The following is a 24,629-nucleotide window of genomic DNA, read 5'->3' as shown; positions in this document are numbered from 1 at the left end:
ATTCCCTCGGACCTGCCAACATCAAGCAGCACGTTACTCCCTTGGGAAATAAATCAATCGATCACTGACAAAAGGAGTCCATACAAGGCATGGAAAAGGCTGTCCACTGTCTAAATGATGGAGCTTACATGTCACATTAAAGCCAAGCTACAGTATTATGGTCTGATCACGTTCCTGTGGAGTTAGACTGTGATTCTGAGACTAGCCATAGCCTCCGTTTTCCATCTCCTCTTGATTCATCGTCATGTAGTCTCTCCCTACCACACACAGCCTCCCCATCTCCTTATATGGACACAATCTTGCATATAAGCCCTGCTGCCAAAGACTGGTGGTGACAGGTACAAACACTCGCTTCAAATCTTACCTCATATAACCGTAATACTCACATAGGTGTACTTCAAGATCATCCTGTCAACATGGCAACACATTTACTGCCATTTCAGTGTGACTTTGTGTGGGAAGGTGCTCATAATGCTGTTCTTGCTCTTAAACTTATTTGTAAAGTCTGTCTTCACATGCTAACAGATAAACACCAGCAGTGGCTGATCGCAAACCAGATCCATTGATCAGATGTTTCCAACAAGCCACAGCCATGTTATTACTTATCAGATGACAACGACATACAAACAGGGATGAATTATTCAATTAAGTTCCTTTGGCCAACAGTTGCCTACACTCACAGAGTGCATCATAACAATATGGCTGTCATAATAGCAATAACAAGAGCATAATAATAACAGCCAGCTCAGCACCACAGAGAAAGAAGAAAAGGGGGAAGTCTGTGAGAGCATCCAGTCGATGCTAACTGTGTCACGACCCCTGCTGAGGAGTGTTGCTTTTGCTAATCCACACTGACACATACTAATCCCATGAAGATCAGCAGCTTTTTGGGAAGGAAACAATTGTCATCAGGACGTCCATCATTCCACACCTGATAAGCCCTCATTTCCTCCCATCAGATGGAATCAAACTGTTCCACTTTCTCATCTCCATTTTCCAATTTCCTTTTTCCTCCCTGCGAAATCTGTTTCATTCATTATTTCAACCGAGGTTTTTACATCCCCTGATGGATCTAAAAATGACCACAGGGCCCCTTCTGGGTCATCTGGAGGTGAGCCAGGTGGAGAGGGCCAATTAGCAGCTTACGGGAAAAGAGATGGAAGGTGAAAGGATAGCATAATATATCTCTGTCCGGATGCCAACTACAAAAACAATAGGCCTTTCCAAAACCCATCTGAGGACAGCAAATGTCTTTTCCAATAAAGCGATGGCTAACCTAATGCAAAGAGCCATTTTCTTGGTGGCAGTCAGACAGGCACTTCAGAAAGTTCGTCACACAAGCATTATCAGCTCTATCCCCCTCCCTCTTTGACGTATACTTCCTTACACACCTTCATTCATGAATTTCTGTCAGCGGCAGTCGACCTTCCAGCGGAAGCTGTCCTGACCACATCCTAAGCCACAGGTGTGGGTCTCCGTCGCACCTTGTTAAGCTGAGATGTTTACCCACTTAGCATGGCAGTTCCCTCGAGAGACCAACACCTCTGGCACTAGATGCTAAACATACATTTCCCTCTGACCACAGGCCCTCACATCCAAGAGGCAGGTTCTCTGCAGATAAACAGAAACTGTTTATATGACACGGTCTTGTGTTCATTTCCTCTCTTCCAGTCTACCGTCCCTTTTTACTTCTGCTGCTTTAACTACTTTCATGCAACGGCATGAAATAAAAGAGCAATGCTGTAAATACAGTGCATCCTTTAAGCCTTAGCGCTCTTTGGAAGCTTTTTTTCATGTGCAAAATAAAAACATCTCCTTTCCTTTGCCTCTCATGCTCATACATTGCTTCGATCAACAATCTGGGGGAACCTTTTTGGATGCCTTAAATGCTATGATCAGCCACAGGGCCTCTGCTGTCCACAAGTGAATGCATTTACAACACAATAACAAGAAAAGGACATGTTAAAGGAGGATTAAAATAGGGAAGCTGAGCTGTTAGTGTTATGTGGTTTAACAATTTTAAAGGATTCACCCAGGATTTAGACTTTGCTGATGAAAACTCCAACTTGTCTTCCTCAAACTCTAAACAACACAAACTTGTTTACTGCTATGAAGCCCTCATCTTCAATGCTTCAAAACTATTTTCTTTCTCGAGATAAACGCTTAGACGGCTGGGGTGTAAAGTATCCACTTCTACTCCCACAGTTAGGTCTTCCTGAGCCATGTGCACAGCGGGAACTTGTAAGTGTTATGTACAAAATTAGTAAGCAAAGTGTTGCATCTTTGATGTGATGTGCTAAAAGAGGAGCGGTTAACTTTGTCCTCTGCCTTTTATGTGTTTGTTTGTCGGACGTGGGCTGGATGAGGTCGCAGCATAGTAAAGGATAATTAATTCATAAAAGTATGTGGTTTAAGTGTCAATTATTTTAAAATGTGTGGTGAAACTTACGACATTACAACCGATTGTTGAAGAGATGAGTGGGCATGGTGTGGTTTTGCAAATATCTTCCCCTCCCTACCCCGTTACACTTTCTTTCTACCTTTTTTCTCTCTTTCTCTGAACAGTAGCTCGAGTGCCGGATACATAATCCTGCTCTCGGCTCAATGCCAAGACTGTGGAGGATCCCATTCCCCTAACCTATCCATGTACCCTCGATTTCCACAAATGCACACACACACACACACACACACACACACATATATCTGCAACAAGACTGTGACTCCAGGCGGCACCATTTCATTTGACAGGAGTAGGGGTGCCGGACCAGTGAATTAGGACTTTTTCATGGGGGGGAGATTAACATTCTTGCCTCTTTCCCTGCCCCCTATCCTCCTCTAGCCCTTTCTGAAGTGAGGCCTGACTCTCCAGACACATGCTTGACCTGGCGCTGAGGACAAGGAGTAATTAGCAGCCATAAAGAGGACCCTGCCTCTCTTGGAAACCAGCACAGCCGAAAACAAGAATGCCCAATGAGAGACTTCCCCCTCCTAGAGCGCATCACAGACAGGGATGGTGTAAGAGTTTTGTTTTTTTTTTCTTTCACCTGATTCTGTTATAAAACTTTAACTGAAGCCAACTATTGTGAAGCTGGAGCCTCACTGTGAATGCAGCAGGTTACAATTAAGGCCCTGACTTTAACTACTTACAGCCAGACTACTAAAAAAAGTAAGACATTCATCCTTTTACAAATGAAAAGTAAAATTCATCCGCAATAAATATGCTCTAGCTCAATTTAATACACTTATGGGTTTGCAGCTACAGTCTTATTTTGGTCTATCATAACCTGTACCTGAGATACTAAGCCTCCTGGATCCTGAAAGAAGGCCTAACTAATACTAACACCCATTAAATATATGGCATTTTCAGTGTGAAATAGTGCCTCTGATCTTTTTCCTTTAAAGGTTAATTTTTCATCTTATAAAAGTGTATAATCTCGTATTAAGTTTTTGCGAAAGTACAGCCCTCCTCTGCTTTAAAACACAGCATGAAACCTTTAAAACACAACTCCTGCAAATATATTTAAGCATCAAGATATCTGATCCAAGAATACGATTACAAAAAAAAAGCCCAAGACACACTTCCATCAACACTGACCTCAAGTTGTTGCTTCTGGGAATCGTGTGACCGGACCTGGAAATCATACTGCAGGCATTACGTTTGCTAGATTGAACGCATTACATACACTGCATGGAGAGGACATCCGGTGAGAGAACACACACTGACATGCAACACATGAATAAACTAATGCCAGCGCAAAACTGAACGGGATGTCAGTTAGCAAGATGGCGAGCAATCACACACACCTTCGCACCTTGGCTTAATTTTTCACTGCTCCTAATACACGTAAGCTATGCAGTGAGGCACTAAGTAAGGTTCAAGATGCACCAACATGCTGTACTACTCACACAATTCTGAAGACAAGATCACAGCTACAGTAGAATGGCGTACAAACGTGAATGCTAGTGGCTGTTAGTTTTCAGCAAACAGCTACTGTAAAATCCTACCAAGGGCTGTGTGGTATGACCAGAAATCAATAATAATAATAATAATATTAATAAGAATTAAGAAAATCATACATGTATGTTAATATTGATTAAATAAATAAATAAATAAATAAAACGTTCAAAAATACTAATATGTATGTAATTGGGGCTCCCTGAGAATATGGTGTAAAGTGAGATTATGTAACTTTTAAAACACAATTCTTCCTCTTAAAAGTGAAAAGTTGAATTTATGACCAATGAAAGACACTCACTCTCAACTCTATACTGCTACAGCCTTACTTAGTCTGGTATGATCAGTGGTTTATGGTGACTAATGTTAGCAAACTTTAGATAGATATTGCTGTGTAACTGGCAGTAATGAATCAGTTCTCTGACTTTACTTTCTACTTTTGCTTGCCTATTAGGCTGACCACTCGTCGCCACGGTAGGTGCTGTTGAGCAAAAACGGCTCACCTGAATGCTGAATTATTAGCATAAGCAATCATCGTGTTGGCAGCTGCTTTTGAAGAAAGATGAAGAACGAATGCCAGCGAGGGGAAAGTGTGCGACTATGACAGGAACAGTTTTTTTTTAAGGTGACAACTCTCAAAGGCAACTGAGGCTGCTGTTTACACCAACTTGAGCAAGATTAATATAAGTTTGTAAATGACCTCACATGCCAGTACAAGTTATGTTTAATTTTATCGGCCAGCTTTATTGCAGACATTTCAGGACACTGACCCAGTGACTGGGGCTGAGAGCTGCACGTGAAAGTAGCAGCAGGGAGGAAAAGGCAAAGCAGGAAATCAGAGAGTGAGATTTTTTTTTTGTTTATATGCCTAATGCCTTCATTTCCCGGGTCATTATCAACTCGTTCTGACTCATTCATAAGGAGATAGTCAAAGATCAACCACAGCCTCTAACTGCAAAATGACACAAAACGCCACATGAGATGAATTTAGAAACACAAGAAACGATAGACAGTCTGACACGAACACATGTAAAGACAAATTGAATTCTTCAGACATAGAGTTGCGTATTTACACCCAGAGACGTTCTGACCTTCACACACACACACACACACACACACACACACACACACACACACACACACAGAGCCACGAGCGCACAGACCTGAAAGATGATCCAGAGAACAGAGAGTTTTTTCTGACCAGAGCTTCTCTTGTGTACTCTGAGGCTCAGTGCTTTAGCCAGACTCGTATTGCTTTAACAGAGGGAATACCAGATGGTTTACTTCACTGTCTCCACGCTGCAGCTCACAGCAGTGAGGATAAATCACTGTCTGCCGTCCAACCCAGACTAAGATGGAAAAACTGAGTCAAGAGATTCCAAGGCGCAGCTCTGAATGCTCATTTTACAGCAAGAAACTGCAGGAATGGTACAGGACATTTGAGGCACATGTGTGATGGCCTACTCATCTCTTCTTCTTCTAATTCCACCCTTTTGTAGTTTTGACTCCTTTTCACAATAGCTTCATTCAGTTTTATTTTCTAACCTCCATTAGCAACTGTATTTCCCTCTGCCTATTTTTATCTTTTCCTCATTCTGTCTCTCCCACAGCAGATATTGTTTTGATGGCTGACTGCTGTGACATTTATGATAAAAGAGAGCCCTTGCAGCACTGTCATTAAAGAACCATTTCCTCTCACCCAGCCTCAAAGATAACCATTATTCCAGCACCAAACACACCGACACAAAGCAATGAAATTGAATCTAATACAAATGAAATTCTGCACAATAATGAAGCTTTTCGCTTTGCTAAGGACTATCTAGCACTGGCACACGAGCCATCAAACCTAAGCGGCCCATTTCTGTGCCAATTAAGGGAATCAATCCAAATATGCAATGTTTTCTTACAAAGGAAGACTTTCATCAGCATTAGTGAAATGTTTTTACCCAGTCCAAAAAAATCAAAATCTTGACACCAATATAGAGCAAAAAGAGTAGATGGGAACACAACATTCAAAATGATTTACAAGGATATCTCATGTCCAACTACTTTATAAAAGCATCGAAATTCCCAATTAAAATCCAGAAATGCTTCTAGACTAATACTGTTTCATAGGGGTTCACGATTCAGAAAATGTCACGATTCGATTCGATATCGAATTTTAGGCTCACGATTCGATTCAAAAATCGATTTTCAATTCAAAAACGATTCTCGATTCAAAAAACGATTCACAGTATGTAAATGTAGTTACTTTTCCCATGTGATTGCAGTAGACATACAATTTAAAAAAATAAAATAAAATATAAAAAAATATGAATCGATTTTTGGAATTCTATGAATCAATTTTGAATCGGTAGAGCTTGAATCGCGATTCGAATGTGAATCGATTTTTTTGCACACCCCTACCGTTTCATTAGAATAGGGCATTACTAAATACTGACAACCTGAGACACAAAGGATGTACATGTAGGGACTACATCAAAAGAGCCATTTCCTGATGCATAAGCAATAATTTTGCATCAACAATGTCTAAAGGGAAAGGAAATCACAAAGACAGGATGGGCAGAGTTAAAAAAAAAAAAAAAAAAAAAAAAAGTAATGGCACAGCTTCAGTGAGGTGTGGAAATAATGACACAACACAGAAATGGGAAAAAAATAAAGGGAACATTTTGGTTATCAATCATTGTTCTTGTAGTAGTGATAACAACCAACAACTGTAATTGCAGCCTGGAGTAAGGAAAGCTTGCCATATCATGTAGTGCCAAAAATGTAGCCCGAGTGCAATGACAGCCAAGTTAACTGTCAATTCATCTCCTACTGACATTTTAACTTGTGTCGTACAACATCAACCTAAATTGCCTGGCTGACAGTAAGATAATTCACCTGAGTCGTCTACTATGAATCCTTCATATCCCTGGTTAAGTTAAATGTTTTGTAAAATTACAACAACAAAAAAAAGACATTTTAAGAGAAGATGGAGAGCTGCGAAACCAACCTTGTCTCCTAGAAATTACATTTATATACTACCACTCCTACAAACCTTGTTTTAACAATTAAGTTTCACGAGGAAGCATAATGACTTCCTGGATTACTGTATGTTCCCTGGCGTTCTTTTGTTTTTGTGTGCGTACAAAGTGCAGGACTTTGACCCATCCCGTGTGCCGCTTGTGGTTAGCTTTGAGCAACAAAAGCATTTTGGCTAAGGTTAAGAAAAGATCGCGGTTTCGGATAGGCTACATGCACGGTTAATACAGTCATTGTTGGACTTTTCAAGATGTAACCAAGATCACAGCTTTTTTCCACTAAAACTGTTATGTGCTCAAAACACTTATTTTTGCTTTCTCCATTTTGTCTAACACATTTCTTTCAGCTCTTGCTTCACCACAAACTTGTGTTTGCAGTCAAACTCTAGCTTGGTCCCTTGTTACAACAAAACCAAATGAATGAAGCCCAAGTCATAATTGCAAAATACTGCTGAATACGCAGAAAACTTGAAGTCTTGATTTAATGTTGCCATTCCATTCCTACTCATTTCATCACCTAATAAAGTAAAATAGAATACAGCTGATGACAGTGAAGTTTCTGTAGTGACCAGCATTGCATTTCCCCTAGTAGGAAAGAAATGCTTACACTCTGTATTCCTACTTCCCTGGCTGTGGCTAAGCTCGGGCTGGGGAAGGGGGTATGGGGTTGGAAAGGATGAGTCACACATTGCTTTCCATGCTCAATGATTATAATACCCCATTACACAGAAAAGCACTGTTTCCCAGCTAAAGTGAACACTCAGCGTGTGAGCCTGGACCAGACTTAACTTTTTCACTCTGCCATGAACTAAGCTGCAACAAAGCATACTGTTAAAAATGAAATGCACTTGTGGGAGTTGCATCATGAGGTAGCACATCCAACTTTTCCATCACTGATGTGTTCGTGTTGACATTGTCAAACACCACTGCCTCTATTTGGTTCTTATTTTTTCCTGTCAGGAAGTAACAAATGATCTATCTTTGCCTGAGTGTGTCTAGCAGATACTAGCTTTGGGCAAGCAGCACCTAAAGAGAAAACCATCTGTATCTGGCTTCAAATCAAGCACACTGTGTCACAACAGAGGACCATTGAGCAGTTGAAAACAATTCGTTGACCCTTAATTAGTCTGAAAAGGAATAGACGATACTGTGGCAAATAATGCACTATTTGTGCTGCACAAAGGATCTCCTTAACTCTGACATAGGGTCAAAAACTTGCCCTGCATATTTTGTTTTATCTCCCATGTTGTTATCAGGCATTAGAGTTGATTTACAGAGGCCTTATTCACAAAGCCTGCATTTATAGGCTGAACTGCCAAATGCAATTGCAGGGTCACTGCTTTTCTCCACAGTCCAACTAACTCAGATTCCTTCCTCAGCGCCATGGCAATAGGCACACACAAGAAGACACTTTTTCTCACCACCACTTATCTGATTGAGCAGGACATGACCTCAGGATTGCCACTTATAGGTGAGTAAGAAACATCCTACTGAACCCCACGGAAGAATTACAGTTATAGTACATATGTGTGCCTGATTACTGACGGAACGAGTGATGTCAATGTCTCAAGCCTCATGGCTGCCATGTAGCTTGGTGAGATAACTCAAAAGGCACATCTGTGTCTGCCTCTCCCCTTGAAGTTTGATTTTGACAGATCTCACCAAACCAACTGTTCTAAATGGGAAAAAGAGCGCACAACTGTATCTTTTCGCACAGTGGAATTTATGGAATCCAGATGTGAAGGTACAACTGTATCTTTGTCCTTTCATTCAGTCGTATAAATGGGTATGACATTAACTAAATGAAAAGGACCTTATTCAATAGCATCATTTAGGACAACCAGATGTTAGCATCCTTTACAATTTACAAATAAAGCACACTGGAAGTTATGCAATTTATTACATTTTCCGTGGATTCAATCACCTCTATGCAATTCTCTAATTGGCCTCATAAATAACTTACATACACAGTGACAAAAAGGCAAGGTTTACTTATCCATATAAATTCCTTTAGATGAGGAGCTGTCCAGGTATAAAGAGACTGTAAATGACAAACAGCTGCAGACCAGCTGTATTCAACCTTTAACCCTGTTAGGCTTAAACAAAAAAGAACCTTTTAATGACCCTGGATGTGTATGTGCAAACCTGGCACACTGCTATTATTTTTACAAATTAAGTTATAAGGCTGCAGATGTTATGTGATTAGGAATTTTCTGTTAAACCAGCACAGAATAGTGTATTTTCTTTTGAAAAATGCAACAGTATATTTTTTTCATGGTCCCCTGTTCCACCAAGAATGGGAAAAAAACATCTGGAACACATTTTTTCTGGGGTTTTGGAGGGCTTAGCAGACAGCACAATGGAACTTATCGAATCCAGATGTGGAGGCACTCAGTGAAACAGCAAGGCCTTCTTCTGTTTATCCCTTTAAAATCTACATAAGGATAAAATAAATGCCAGCTCCTAATATATAGCATAATTCTTGAATCATGACCACATTGGCTAATTCCATAGCATATCCGCTGGTCCTTTCAATACTGTCATCTATCAGCATCAGTAGCCTTGGCCAAAATCCATCCTTGTTTTCATTTGCACAAGGTATTCAAAGAATGTTATTTCAGGATTTTTGATGACTAAAGTACTCTGCACAAGTAGGTTCTGTTGTGAATGTTTGTTACGGACCAAAAACTTTTAGTTAATTAATGATAACAAACCACTGTGAAACTTTCTGAGAGCTGTGAAAAGAGTCCATTGACTGAGGAAACTAAGTAGAAAAATCAACTCAGCAGAAACCCAAAGGAAACCATTTGAAGAAGAAGGTAGATTTGGTCTACAGTACAGCAGGTATGCTGATCATAAAACTTCAAAACAACCGAGGTCCCACACCTGAAGGCCAAGGTGTCTATTACATTTGAATGGATGTAATTATTCAGTCATCTGAAAACATCAACTAGTTAGAAACAAGACAAAACACCTTTATTACCTAAATCACTTTTTCTGCATCCAAGTTAAGTACAGAGTCCGAAAAACTGTAAATTGATGCAGAGATTCTATTCTTAAAAATCATTTAACACAGTCTTCAAATATATTATTACACAATCGTTGACCTCCAAGAGACAGAGGATTTTATTGAAACAAGGAGCAGTGGGGCTTCAACAGCAAGAATTCTTTCTTCAGGCTATGAAACTGTAAACCTGACAGCAGTGGAAATCCTAACCTTCACCTTTGAACTCTGACCCCCTCTGCTCATTCTTAACCTCTATGTCTTATAGGCCTTCTGTTATTACCACTTTTCACATAGGTTTAAAGTAAGGTTTTCTCATTAATGCCATGGCAAGATGACCTCCCTGAAGAACTGCGGACTACCACTTCACTCAGTCTCTCTAATAGAGCTTAACTTACATTCACTGCGTTAATCCTCTATGACCTAATGTTGCCTATAATTTCAAACAATTCAGTCCAAATTGTTTTTAAATTCATACCCTTTGAGAATATACTGCAAACCTAGAGGCATATTTAAATATTTTGTATCTATACTGTTAGGTTTGTCAGTACCTAAAATGCTAATTCATCTCATTTAAGCCAGCTAACTGTTTAACAGGCTAACGTGCTAATTTGACTGCAGACTTATCATTTTTGGCAAACCTGTACAATAAAGCTACACCAATTTTTAATTTTATTTTAAATGACTATGTATAATGTGAAAGGATTCCCTCATGTGACAAACATACAGAACATTATCACTCAACTCTACAGTTTGCCTCAGCTCAGAGCATTTAGCATCTTTCCGCTAACCGTTTTGGTTTTACAGCCCACAACTTTATTGTTTTTGTTCACTGTCACTCTTCTCATCAATCTGGTTTCAAACAGCAGCAGGCTGCTGTTTTCAGTGAAAACAGCACAGGTAAACCAACTGTACCCTACCTCCCCAGCACCAAACAGCATAGATTTAGCAACGAGTTAGCCAGTTAGCAGTGTGGAGCCTTTAGCAAGCTAAAGACCCAGATATTATCCTCAGGAGTTAGTTGAGTTAGCCAGTTAGCAGCGTGGAGCCTTTAGCAAGCTACAGACCCAGATATTATCCTCAGGAGTTAGTTGAGACCAAAACAGAGATAGAAGGAAAGTGAATATTAAACTTACATGTGCCAGTCGGACATACAACTCCAAACAAATGCTAATGTTGCTTTGTGTCTGCTGGATGTGTACATAGGCAACTGTTTGCTAACACACTGAACTTTGCTGTCAGTGTTGTGTTTCCAGCTTGATCTGCTGCCTCCAGGTGGTGAAAAAAATCACCAAAATGAATGCAGCTTTATAAATTAAAACTCTATTGTTTACATTTGAATGACTAAAGATAGGTTTTGCATAGCTTACTGTACACAGTGCTATTTAGCTAAATGACTACCTTATTGTAGATAGAAAATAATTATAAATGATTTTAATTATTTCATAAGAGATTTGTTGTTCGAGTCTGAGTTTATAGCAGATCTGGGAATCAAATCCATTGTGGAACTAGTGGCTGGATTAAATGAAAAAAGTATCAGTTGTCAAATATTAATATAATGCCAGGTTGTAAAATAAACTTTATAAACTGTGTGTACAGTCTTATTATAGTTGCCCAATCACTTTCCTTTTAATTTCAGTGGAATGTAAAAATATAAATATATAAATACTTACTAATACTAGTTATACCTGCATTTTATCGAAGTATAGTGTGTATAGAGTTGACAAGTTCCAGAGAACCAGTGCTGGTGTTATCTGGACAGGCCTCTGCAAGCTTTCAGATGAATGCATATCCAGGTCCTCCCTGAGGCTAAGAGGTCATGTTTTTTGGGTCAAGATGAATCTTTAACTGCTGACAAACTGGCTAATTGTCTGCAATTACTGTCTGTATACATAGATGGCACAGATACATACAAAAATGTTTTTTTTTTACCATTATTCGACATTAGTGTGAATTCACATTTATATTAAAACAAAAACTGAGTTTAATCAATTAAACTAGGTGTTTTTTGCACACCCCTACCGTATAGTATCATGATACTATACGGTAGGGGTGTGCAAAAAAATCAATTCACATTTGAATCGCGATTCAAGCTCTACCGATTCAAAATCGATTCATAGAATTCCAAAAATCGCTTCATATTTTTTAATGAAAAAAAATAATAATTTTTTTCTTTTTTAATTTCTTTTTTTTATTGTAGGTCTACTGCAATCACATGGGAAAAGTCACTACATTTACATACCGTGAATCGTTTTTTTAATCGAGAATCGTTTTTGAATCGAAAATCGATTTTGAATCGAATTGTGAGCCTAAAAATCGATATCGTGCACCCCTATGAAACAGTATTAGTCTAGAAGCATTTCTGGATTTTAATTGGGAATTTTGATGCTTTTATAAAGTAGTTGGACATGAGATATCCCTGTAAATCATTTTTAATGTTTAATGTAAGAGTAGATGTTCTTAGTCATCTACTCTTTTTGCTGTATATTGGTGTAAAGATTTTGATTATTTTTGAATCGAAAATCGATTTTGAATCGAATCTTGAGCCTAAAAATCAATATTGAATCGAATTGTGACATTTTCTGAATCGTGCACCCCTACTATACAGTATTTAATGCTTAAAGGGATACTTCACCGGGAAAAGCGGGACAAGGGCAGGAGTTCGAGCTAGATGGAAAGCTAACGCTAGCCGGCCACCTGTCCCATCCATCCTACTTGCAAGTGTCCCCTCATTAGACAACAAACTGGACTACATCCAACTTCAACGAAACTCCCAACGCGAGTTCAGAGACTGCTGTGTTTTTGTTTTTGTGGAAACATGGCTGAACAACAGTGTACCGAACTCCGCTATCCAGCTACCAGGCCTGCTAGCCTTCCGAGTAGAGCTGGGCGATATATCGATATTATATCGATATCGTGATATGAGACTGGATATCGTCTTAGATTTTGGATATCGTAATATCGTAATATGACATAAGTGTTGTCTTTTCCTGGTTTTAAAGGCTGCATGACAGTAGAGTGATATCATTTTCTGAACTTACCAGACTGTTCTAGCTGCTCTATTATTTGTCTTTATCTTAGTCATTATATCCACATTACTGATGATAATTTATCAAAAATCTCATTGTGTAAATATTTTGTGAAAGCACCAATAGTCAACACTACAATATCGTTGCGGTATCGATATCGAGGTATTTGGTCAAAAATATCGGGATATTTGATTTTTCTCCATATCACCCAGCCCTATTTCCGAGCAGATGCTGCTCTGTCGCCGGGTAAAGCCTACTACACACGGAGCCGATAATCGGGCGTCGGACTGTCTGGCGACTCAAGGTCAGTGACTCGAGGCTGTTCGGTGTGTTGCGTGCCGTCGTCCGTCCGAGGGGCCGTCGGCCTTCATTTTGGCCAATTTGACATGTATAATTGGCGGGGCGGGCACTGCCGGCAGTCGGACTCAAATGATCCATCTGATTGGTAGAGTGTTAACCTGGAAACGGGGAGCGGAATGAAAGTGACTAGAGTCTCTCAAAATCGGACGAAAATCTTTAAAACTGACCTTTGTCGATCTGAAATGAAGACAGATTCAGCAACTGCACGGCCTATTTCTCGCTTAAAATGTTTTCATAAACACGTTTCGGTGAACTATTTTAGTACAATATGAGATCGTATTCTGAACAAGCCACCATGACAGTCTGTCTTTGAATTTCCGGAGAAACTAGTCCCACGTGACGCGTTTGTCCAATCAGCTGCCGGTTTTCATTTTTGGGCGACAATACAGATTAGCGCCGCCTGCTGTTATGGAGACATATTACGTCTCGTTGTTTTGGTGTGTTCCGAGGCACTTTTTTGACCAACTCGGGTAGACTGATCAGTCCAACTCGAGGGTCAGCCGTCTGGTCTGTGTGTCTGGGCCTTAAGACTCGTGGAGGTGGGCTGAGTTAACATGGACACGGACTAGTGCAGAAATGGAGGTGCTTTTATCCAACTATTGCCAACCGCTGGTGGAGTTTGTGACTGTTAAATGCCGACCATTCTACATTCCACACAAATTCAGGGCTGCGTTTATACTCATGTTTACATCGCACCAAGCGCTAATGCTACCAGTGCGTTAGCTGAACTTAGCCTATAATTTGTGTGCACTAAATGTAGCCTTTCGTATGTCGTTTTTATATAGAGATGTTCGGTATCCGGTACCAGCATTTTAGGCAGTATCGGAGTCGATACTGCCTAAAATGCTGGTATCGGTATCGGGGAGTACTGGAGTTTATGCACCGATCCGATACCACGTAATAAAGCCCTAAAGAAAATCTACGTTAAAATAGTTCATTTATGTTCTTTTTCCGTTATAACTGACTGCCAAACTGGATAATAAAAGAAAGTTCTGTGGCATTAATTGTTTGTGTTTGTTCATGTTTCACAAATAGTTTAACCTGAGCCAGACCGTACAACAAAGATAGAAATCATATCACATCCATACAGGGATAGTAGTATACAGTTGTTAAAACATAATAAAATATATGACACACTGGTATCGGATCGGTACTCGGTATCGGGCCATCTCTATTTTTATATAATGTAATTTTTATATATTTTAAATGTGTAACACCACTTGAGCCACGGTGAAACGTTTCGTGTATATGGTTGAAATGACAATAAAACACACTTGAGTTGACTTGACTGCCTCACTGTCTATGTTTGTAACCGGTAGGCGTGGCTTGGGAGTGGACTCATAGGGAAGCGAAGCAAGTGCATTCTGGGAGTTGTTGTCTTTCATCCACATGAGCCAAAAATACATTTTCTGGCTTTTCTCGGTCTAGAAGACACCAACTTCTAAATAATTTTCATATTTCTACTACATAAATGACCCAATTTAATACATATTCATCTTTCCAGCGGTGAAATATCCCTTTAACTGAACTTAAATGAGCAAAAAGATTAATAAAAGTGAAAATCTTAAACTTCAAGAACAAGATAACTAGTTTACATAAAACTTGCATGTAGTTGGGATGTTGCTAGTCATCAAGTATTTCCCATTCGGCATGTGTCAAGTGTCAAGTTTCAGGAATTGTACCAGGCCCCTTGAGGATCACTTACAATACCCTGGTTTCTCTCCATCGGAATTAGGAGCTGATTAAATGCAGCTTGCAGCATCAAAATGGAATCAGTCCCAATTTGTCTTACGTCAACTCAAGTCCAACTCCTCCCCTGTCATCAAAAATGACCCATATCTGGATCCAGCCGTTATACAGTGACCTAAGTTGTGTTCAGTTAACAACCAGTGTTTGTAGGCAACATGAAAATAAACAGGCTGCAGTAATTCATTTATTTATTTAACAGTATAGTATATGACCTTGTAAAACCACTTCAACTGCATCTGGTTTTCATTAGAATCATTTCAAATTTCCAATGGCTTTAGATTGAGCATCTGACTCGGTGAGGCACAACATCACATCCATAGCATCAGCACAATCTTGGACACTTTGTCAGTGTCCATGAAGCAGACAGAAGAAGCCACCTGTTCACCTTAAAGTCCTGTGTCAGAGCCTCACAGCAGTGAGGCTCTGACACAGCAGACCACCAACCATGCCAGGCAGTCTTAAGGTGCTAATAATACATGTAGACCAGACCCCACTACCACAGCACTGCGTGACCTCTGAACACCCATGGGACACAGTGCCACTCAAAAGTGTCTAATGATACATTTAAAAAAGAAAAAGAAAAGTCCTTTTCCTACCAGTGGACTGGGTTTAACTGATATTTAAGTGAAATGCCAAACCTTTACATTCATATTTTCACACTCTGAGTTATACAACTGTTACTAAGAATTATGTGGAGATTTTGTAGAAAGCAATTAATGAACTACATGGGGTTTTGAGACTTAGTAAAGGGCCCTGTGTTTTAGAAACTGATGTCAGTCTTTAAGGCGGCTCCACCCTACCACTTCAGATGAGCTACAGCCCCTCCCTCTTGTGAAAATTATGATCATCCCTGTCATCAGTTTTTTTTAAAAAAGCTAAAGGAAAAAAAGCCTTTTTAAAACTTCCTTGAACTGCACCACAGAAAATGTGCTATTAGGCTACAACTTAATAATAAGTCTGCAAAATGCAAAACACGAATTTGATACCTTCTTAAAGTGGCATCTGAAAAAATACATTTTGTTTGTAAGTCAGGGACATACTGTACACTATCCTTTAACTATCTAATGAATGTAAACTTTGCCCCAAGAAGCCAGTAAGATTATTCGGGCATTACATCTTTATTTATCAGCTATCGGGTGTTTTTGCAGTAGAAAACCTTTGCACAACTTCAAATTAGACCAGTACCTCAGAAACAATAAGTCGCCAGTTCCATATGTGCCTTTCTCGAAAGAAAACGAGTTCTCTCAAAAACTTGCCGTCTTTTGATACTTTGACAAGTCCCATAGTTTCGGACAGACCAAGCTGAATACATTAAGGCACCAATAAATGCACAAAGATGAGTTTAGGAGGAGGGGCGGACATCAGTGAGCCACTATAACCAAAGAGAAAAACTTTTTTTTCCAGCGCAGCGTAGCTCCAAACTCCATCCACAAATCTCACAGCTGCATCTTACCTGAACTTGCTTGCGATGTGACAAAAAGCAGAATCACCGCTAAAGTGATTTGGGCGTCCCTTATCCTCCGTTTAACTTTCCATCTTATATGGGTATCCATGACCGCCAGAGACGTCCACGGCAAGTGGATTCAATTTTCAACTTGGAGAAACTAATTAGACTTGCAACAACTTCTGGTCAGGACGATACTGAAAAGCAAAAAGTCCCAGAGAAAGAGAAAAAAAGGGGGAGGGGGGGTGTATCGTTATTTCTCAAGCAGCCATAAGGGTTTAGTGTGCGTTCCTCCAGCTAGTTGACGGATGGGCAGCCGTCTCTCCCGCACAGCTCCTCTCCTCTCTGCTTTTCTGAACTGTCCTGCACCGCCGCGCCTCCGTTCAGAACTGCTGCCCACTCTTTCAGTCGTCACGTAGAGCCCCTTCAAGTCCAACGGAGCAACGCTAAAGTCTTTCCCCCCAGGCTGTCACTCACTCCGCGGACAGGAGACTCGGGCAAATCAGAGGAGTCCATACATAACAGCCAGCCCTGTTATTGGCCGTGGTTGGGAGGAAAAGTTGAGGGAAAGTTTCACGCCTACAATTCTTGCATGGAGTCCACTATTTCCAGAGGAGACAGGCAGAGCGGGAAAAGCAAACTGCTCCTGAGACAAATCATGGAGAAAGGCATGCAATTTAATATGCACGGTTTTGTTTTGTATAGTAGGCCTAGTGATTCTCCAAGCTGGGTCTGATAGTCAGGGAGTCATGATGAGATTTTGTTGTAGCCTATCAACAAGTGGGCCCCACTTGTCCATACTTCCACATGTTAGGGTTCGGCCAGTATCCTATTGAACATTACTTTTACTGAAAATTAAAATTAAAATGATGTATGTATTACATATAGCTAGCCAGGTCGTTGTTTCAATAACAATGTAGAATAGTACACTATTTCACTATACCTCACAAGGCTGGATTAGGCCTACCAACTCTTTTTTTTTTTAACTTATTCAATAAGTAACTTTAACTTTATTATTTAAGTTTATTTATTTAAAAGAAAAATACCAAACTGGGTAACTGGTGGACCCACAGAGGCCCCTAAAAGGTTCACTGCTTGTCAATTGGTTTTTGATACATTTTTCAGGGACACAATAGGCTGGAGGATGAGTAACCTTGACTCCCAATGGACAACTGGAGCACACCAGCAATTACAGACATGATGGATACACAAGTGATGATCAACCTCTGGGCAAGATGGTCCAGCTTTTGTCATGGACAGGCCCAGTTTAAGAAAAGAATAACAACACAAAACTCTAAATTATTGTTATTATTATCTTTATTAATCAGGTGTAACAGGATGCATTGATTAGTTGTTTTATCAACCAACTAATCAATGTGTAAAAGGGTTAGGGTTAGTTTATTTTATTGTTTATTAAAAAGATAGATTATAAAGACAGTCGCGTTCTCGTATACAGGCGGCCGCCGTCTTGGGAGCTACTGTCTTTCTAAACTGGCTTTTTAATAAACTGTCTGTACACTTACAATGTTCTCAATGCTTGGGTTAACATTTAGGGACCCTCATTATGCTACCGTTGAAGTGTGGTGATATTTTGAGCCTTTTTAGTGGTATAAATAGCGATTTCTTTTTACTTTCCCTGTGCCCCGAATACTAGCGTTGTAAGCTAATCAGCGGTCCGCGCTAGCTTGTTTCAAGCTACAAACACATTCGATAAGCATGAAAACATGTCCCAGAGAACGATCGAGTGGGTACACATCTGTTATTAACCCCTAGGTTCTTTTTGCGCTGGAATTGTCCGTTAAGTTAGACCATCTTAGAACATGCGAGTGACCTTTTAATGTTATGGACAATGTCAAGAGGAGCAGCCTTAATATCCTGCTGTTTGGATAGTGAAACTGGTAAAAAGCGTTGGGGCATATAAAGTTAAAGAAGAAGACCAACTGTAACAGTTTATGTCAAAGTTTAGTTAGTTGAATAAAACACCCCAAATTCAATGGAAGTAATCATTAATTTCACCTGCGAAGAATGTTGTATGTCTTCTATATAACATACATATTTCTGATATATAAAAAAACTTTGAAAACGGGTCAAATTTGACCCGAGGACAACACAAGGGTTAACAAAAACAAAAGTGCACACCTTGAAACCCCTGTCAAATGTCATTAGTATACAGACTGTAACTACTTGTGCTGTATAATCACATTAAAACAAACTTTTGCCTTCAGCCTTCACAGTAGTTTTACCTGAGGTCACTACCATTGCCATATATTTATACTCTCTTGGGTTTAAAGGCATTAAATGTTTGATTTAATTGTATCACATGAGTAGCTTGTCCTCAAAAGGGGAGAGGATATTTACATCAAGTATACACTAGCTTTTCTAAACTGACCACTTAGCCATATAATGGTTACGTGGTCAGATATATGGTTCAAATTATGGCCTGAGCCCTGTATTTAGGGTGGCTTTATACCTACACCACACTAATCTCAAAGGTCTCCAACTACTCCTGTACAAGGCCTCCACTTCCTCTCTTAAACTGTCTTCTAACCAAAAACATAGTGGTTTATCTGAAGCTGGACCATTCATGGTTATGCCTCATTTGAGGACTTTCAGACAGAATAATATTTCACGAAATAAATCCCAGTGAGAAAAAAGATAGGACATACAGTCTATAAACAGAGAGGAGAATTGGGATTTAGTGCTTTTCTGTTCAGAGCCATTTCTTCAGTCCCCTCTCTCTTCGTTCTATTTTCCACATTCACCATTTCACCAGGTGTCCAGACTGGATATGAAAGCCAGAGAGAATCTAATTCAATCCATCTTTATTATTATCCTCCACTGTTAAAGCAACACCTACAGATGACGGGACTATTACTGAAACCAGCTGAGAAATTCCAGTGATCTTACACACCATGGAGCAGGTGGCACCAGCTGTTTCCAAGTTCAAACTTAAGCTATAACGCAAGTGTTTGCTAAATGGAGATTTACACATCACTAAATTAAAACCAGTTGCACTATACACTCTTTTGTTACGTGGAGATTAGTTGTTGATTACACGTAACTGCCTATTGCATAGCTAATTGAACCTGAAACTGACAAAGCTAACAATATTTTCCTTATATAAGACCTATTCACTGTACAATGAAAAGTAAGAGAAGTAATGGCATATGGTTAGCACATCTGACTTGACGGTTGGTTAAAACGCTTTTTAATGATGTAAATTGTTAAGTTTTTAAACTACATCAGTTAGCTATAGAGCAGAGGTTTTCAAACCGGGAGAGGGTAACATTGCTTTTAAACCCTCAATGGCCAATTGCTGCAAATTGCTTCATAATTTGTAACATTAACGTTACCCCATTTCTGTGTCATATCTCACTTAAATCTGAACACACAACCATGAAACACACCTATAGATTCAGCGTAACTTATATTTTGCGATGATACCATCTCCATCACGATTAAACATGATTAATCAGGTGCACAGTTGGCAGTTTAGTTTAATACATTGTTTGGCCTGTTATTTTTTTGAACTTATGGCACTACAAATGTTTGATAACAACCAATTTACACATTTCTTAAGTCTTTACTAGCTAAAACAGTCCTTACGTTTTAATGGTGTATCCTAATTTACTAAACCAAAATTCTGAAATAGCAGGTAATTACTGAATAAAAACATTGGTGAAAAAAACTGGTTCAATCCAATCCAGATGGGCCACCATAGAAGGGCATACGCAATCATACAGTATACACACATTCTTTGAGTTTTTTCAACTTGGTCTGGTTTTATACGTTTTTTTACTGTTTAAAGTTATTTTTGCCTGTATTTTAAAACGTTGCAATAGTTTGCATGGATTTCTTTGTATTTTTACTGTCTGCTAAGGTTTTAGCATACAGTAGCATCTTAAAATATATAGAGGATTTTAGAAGGACATCTTTATGAGCAAGTCTGTAAAGAAGAGAAGACTACACAAACAAGGGCTTGCATCTGCACGTCTTCTTCCTCCTCAGGTTCCCTGTAAACTGAAGCATTTCATTTGTCAGAAACTTGTAAACTTTGTACAAGTTGAATTACACATATTTAAACCTGCCTTTTAGACCTTTTCAATCATTTCCCAAACACCCAATACTTTTTCACAGACTATCCATCAAAACATTGCTCTCCAGTGTTGTCATGGAGAGGAATTACAGAATGGAGTTGATGTGGTTTCACTTTAATGATAGATTCTTAAGGAGCCAGAAGGAGGAAACTTAAATACAGCACACTACCAGATAAATCGTGGATCCTGGCACTGAGCAGCTCCTGGCAGCTCCAAACACAGATTAGATTTACGCAATGTAGGATGTTGTGCTGCAGATCAAGAATCTGGGAGTAACAAAAGGAGTGTGTATTTGAAATACAGTGTGAGTTTGTATGTTCATTCTCTTGTTTTGTTTGCTTTCTGGCACAGAAGCAAATCCTGGATTTAGAGGAGGCAAGTGCACTATCAGAAAGAGGAAACCCTGGAGCTGACTTTCTCTTTAAGAAATAAAAAAAAAAAACACGAATATAAAAAAGAGACAGTGTGGGCCAGGTTTTATAATTGGGTCAGAGTCCAGTTTTAGATTTTTTAAACCACAATCAAAGGGTAGTTAAATTAGGCAGCCATCTGAAACACAAATGTGTGCAATGTCTCCAACTTGAATTGCAGATGTTTTTCTTCAGATGTTTGTGGAGTTGCATTTTTTTTTCTGCAGAACAAGCTGTTTTAAAAACATATTTGAATGTTTAAGAATAAGTGTTTAACCTTGAAGAAAGCCAAAGAAGCGTTTGACAGAAAGTGAACCTAATGCCTCCTCTGCCAGATGCACACTGGTGAAGTTATGCATTGTTAAAGCCTGTTTTGCTCGGTGCACCGTGGCAGAACACCATATTTTCCACTCCACAATATGTGACTCCAGACTGTGCCAGATTATATCATGGCAAACGTCCCTAAACACACTGTGGGGACACTTTGGAGCATTAAGAGACTTGACTGTTAGGTCCAGAAGGAAAAAGAGTATATATACACTTGGAATAATGGCAAAGCAATGACTGTCATCAGAGAATAAAAACACACAGGTGTTCAAGTAGTCTGTCTCACCTGTCTTCTCATGCTCCGAGCTGCAGCTCATTGACATTGGTACAGGAAAACATTTGCAAGCACATATTTCCTCTTGTACAAATACGCAGGCAAAAAATATTGATGCCAGGCATGAATCAATCCATGAGTATTAACTACAATAAACATAACAAGACAACCATGCATGCATGGCCTTGTACTGCATGTCCTGCAAAAATATGCGTGAAACAGGGAGCATCGGAGAGCATTATCATTTGTACTAACAGTGAACTGTTCTGCTCTGATCCTCAAAAGGGTGTCTTCAAAAGGGTGAAGACATGAATTTGTTACACGGCAACAATGAGTGTGGTTTATAACACATGTGGCAAACTCTTGTGTTCCCCATGATCCTTGAGTTCAGTGGGGCCGCCACCTTCCTGTTTTAACAATACAGAGTTTGATCCAACTTCTGCTATTCAAGAAATGCAGAACATCTGCTTACACTCTTCGAAAGTGCTTCTGAGAACTCACTGATGCAACCGTCAGGCAGTTATTTCTCATTGTTAAGGTACAGTAGTGCCTTTTACACATTTTGTTCTTTAAAAAATGTGGTTCATGTCAATGTTTTATGAAACCATTGCCGCATTGATGTTCTCAGAAAAGAGGTTCTGGTAACCTTTTCGGTCGGCACCATTTATCCCCACAGGATGTAGTAAAAATGTTTAGATTCTATCTTTTGTCCTGTCTATTCTATTCGGGGTTGCATATGTAGAACAGGCACAACACGTTTTTTGGAATGGAGTACACTTTGGCTGTCTTACCACAACATACAACATACCACTGAAACAAGAAAGGACATCTTTCGCCAATCTATGAGAGGTAAAGATTTTGCAGATGTATTTCATAAAATAAATACATAATTATAAAACATTTTCTATGATCTATGAGCTATATCTATATTCTATGACTTTCACCACAGATGAAGTGTTTTAAACCATGACCACGTGTAATCTGTAGGCTATACATCAATGACTGAATTTTTATTTATATATATATATATATATATATATATATATATAGTTTATACAAACATTGATGTCAGGTGTCAAATGCAAATGCAGCCACAATCACTAAAAACATCACTTTGTAAAGTTTTCCTCAAAATAAAGTCCTGTATTGGCTTTTATCAGGTTTTAATCTAATACTTTTTAACTACATGGATAAAGCCTTTGATGTAGATGCTAATTAGTTCAGGGTTGTCTAGCATCATGAATGTACTGCTGTGAATTATTTCTTGGCTGACTTAATTAAACTGGTTATAACAATGTAAAGAGGGCCATGTCACTTATATTTGCAGATGTTTCCCCATATTACAAACACCAGTATATAAATTAGATAGATAGATAGATATTCTAGGGCATTTTGAAGGTACGTCTTCGTACCTAGTTCCCCTCTCCAGCTAAGAGACCTAAAATTAAATCTCTCCACCAAAACAGCAAGAACAAAAGTGCCAAAGTTCTCGCCTGTCGTCTAAGGAATTAACTAACCATGTCTCCTTCCCCACCCCTGTGAGCCCAGCTCCGCCCTGTCGGCCGTTTGTAGTGGTGACTGTAATTATGGAAGGCAGTTCATACTAGTGTTTTAACAAGACCCATTCGTTATGTTCTTCTCTCACTGCTGCAGGCGGCTCGTCACATAATTGCTAAGGTCTGAAGAGTGACACTGCGTAAACAAGTTGCTTGTCTACTGTTAGTCCATTGAGGTTTTGAACTGGAGTTCACTGTATCACAGGTGCGAAAGTATGGTGTTTATCTAAAGAAATGTAAAAAAAAATATGCTCTTGTAAAATGAATGAAAGAATCATTTTGCAAGTGGCCGAACTATTTTCTCAAGAAGAAGCTCCACAAGCTGAGTGTCTATAGCACTATCTACCTCAAATGTGAGGATATTTTGTGTAAAATGTTGCAAAATGATTCAAACGCGTATTTATTCGGGAAAGTAAATGATGGTTACATGGACTCCAGTCAGACTCCAAGTTCCAAGCTCCTAGATAATGCAAATACACAAAGAATGTTCACTTTAGACCCAATTAAATTCTAATAATATTACTACAAAAGTAAAGTAGACTGCTAATTAAAAAAAGAAATCCTATAACCTTTGCCAGGGCCTCTCTCAAGTGGCTCTCTAAAAACGCATGTGATGATTACAAAGTACTGCTCCCAACTTGTTAGGCACTACATAACATGGCATCCCATTATATCATAAGTTCACAAGCCTTCCACATTCTCTGCTTGCAGGATGCTGAAATCGTTCCTGCATTCAAAAGAAACAGCTTAGGGTCAGGGTCATCTTTTATGGGGCCTGCTGCTTCACCAACAAACCACCAACCACTTTTTGCTGACATTGTAGACTTTCAACCTTTTGAAACTCCCAAATGGGGCCACCGTACAGTGCCCAGTCACCCCAACCACGGTTGAGTTTACACAGTCTGAATTTGGACCACATACTTAACTATGATACGGGCAAAAAAAAACGTCACAATAAAACATGAAAAAAGTTTTCAAATTGTCTACAACCCTTATTTTGATGGATAGTCTGTGAAAAAGTATTCCCTTATTTCAGGCTTCTATATTTTGGACCTATTTTGTTTGGGAATGAAGGCACCTACACTGCAGTGGATCCACTTGTATATTTCAACATTAAGTTGCCAAATTATGTCAGTGGGATGAAATGAGACTCTGCTTCCTCTTCAGAATAAAGGTTTCAAACAATCGCTGTGTTGTGTGTGGTTATGTTAGGACCCGTCTTCTGTCAATCACAACCGGGTCAAGTCAACAAACAAACCAAACCTACATGCTTTTATCAGCTAAAAAAAATGTCAGAATAGTGTCTTAACATTTGAAGCTTCTTCTTTCTGTTACTATATAATTAGAGAGAATTTGCTGTATTTCAAGATATTTACTTTGTAATTATTAATTATTTATTTT

At 39.2% G+C, this 24,629-nt stretch overlaps 1 protein-coding gene across 3 annotated transcripts in view; it reads right to left on the bottom strand.

The window, feature by feature from the left end:
- Positions 1–17,003, bottom strand: part of col5a1 (procollagen, type V, alpha 1) — an 86,718-nt gene extending 69,715 nt beyond the window's left edge. For all 3 annotated transcript variants that reach the window (XM_035991257.1, XM_035991258.1, XM_035991259.1), the window contains exon 1: positions 16,574–17,003. In XM_035991257.1, the coding sequence (XP_035847150.1) occupies positions 16,574–16,673 (100 nt within the window). In that variant the 5' untranslated portion in view covers positions 16,674–17,003. The remainder of the gene's footprint in view (positions 1–16,573) is intronic.
- Between the last annotated feature and the right edge of the window lie 7,626 nt (positions 17,004–24,629).

Source organism: Sander lucioperca, chromosome 14 (genome assembly GCF_008315115.2).
Source record: "Sander lucioperca isolate FBNREF2018 chromosome 14, SLUC_FBN_1.2, whole genome shotgun sequence".
In the NCBI taxonomy this organism is placed as follows: domain Eukaryota; kingdom Metazoa; phylum Chordata; class Actinopteri; order Perciformes; family Percidae; genus Sander; species Sander lucioperca.
Note: the sequence above shows the minus strand (reverse complement) of the source record. Positions and strands in the feature narration are given on the sequence as shown.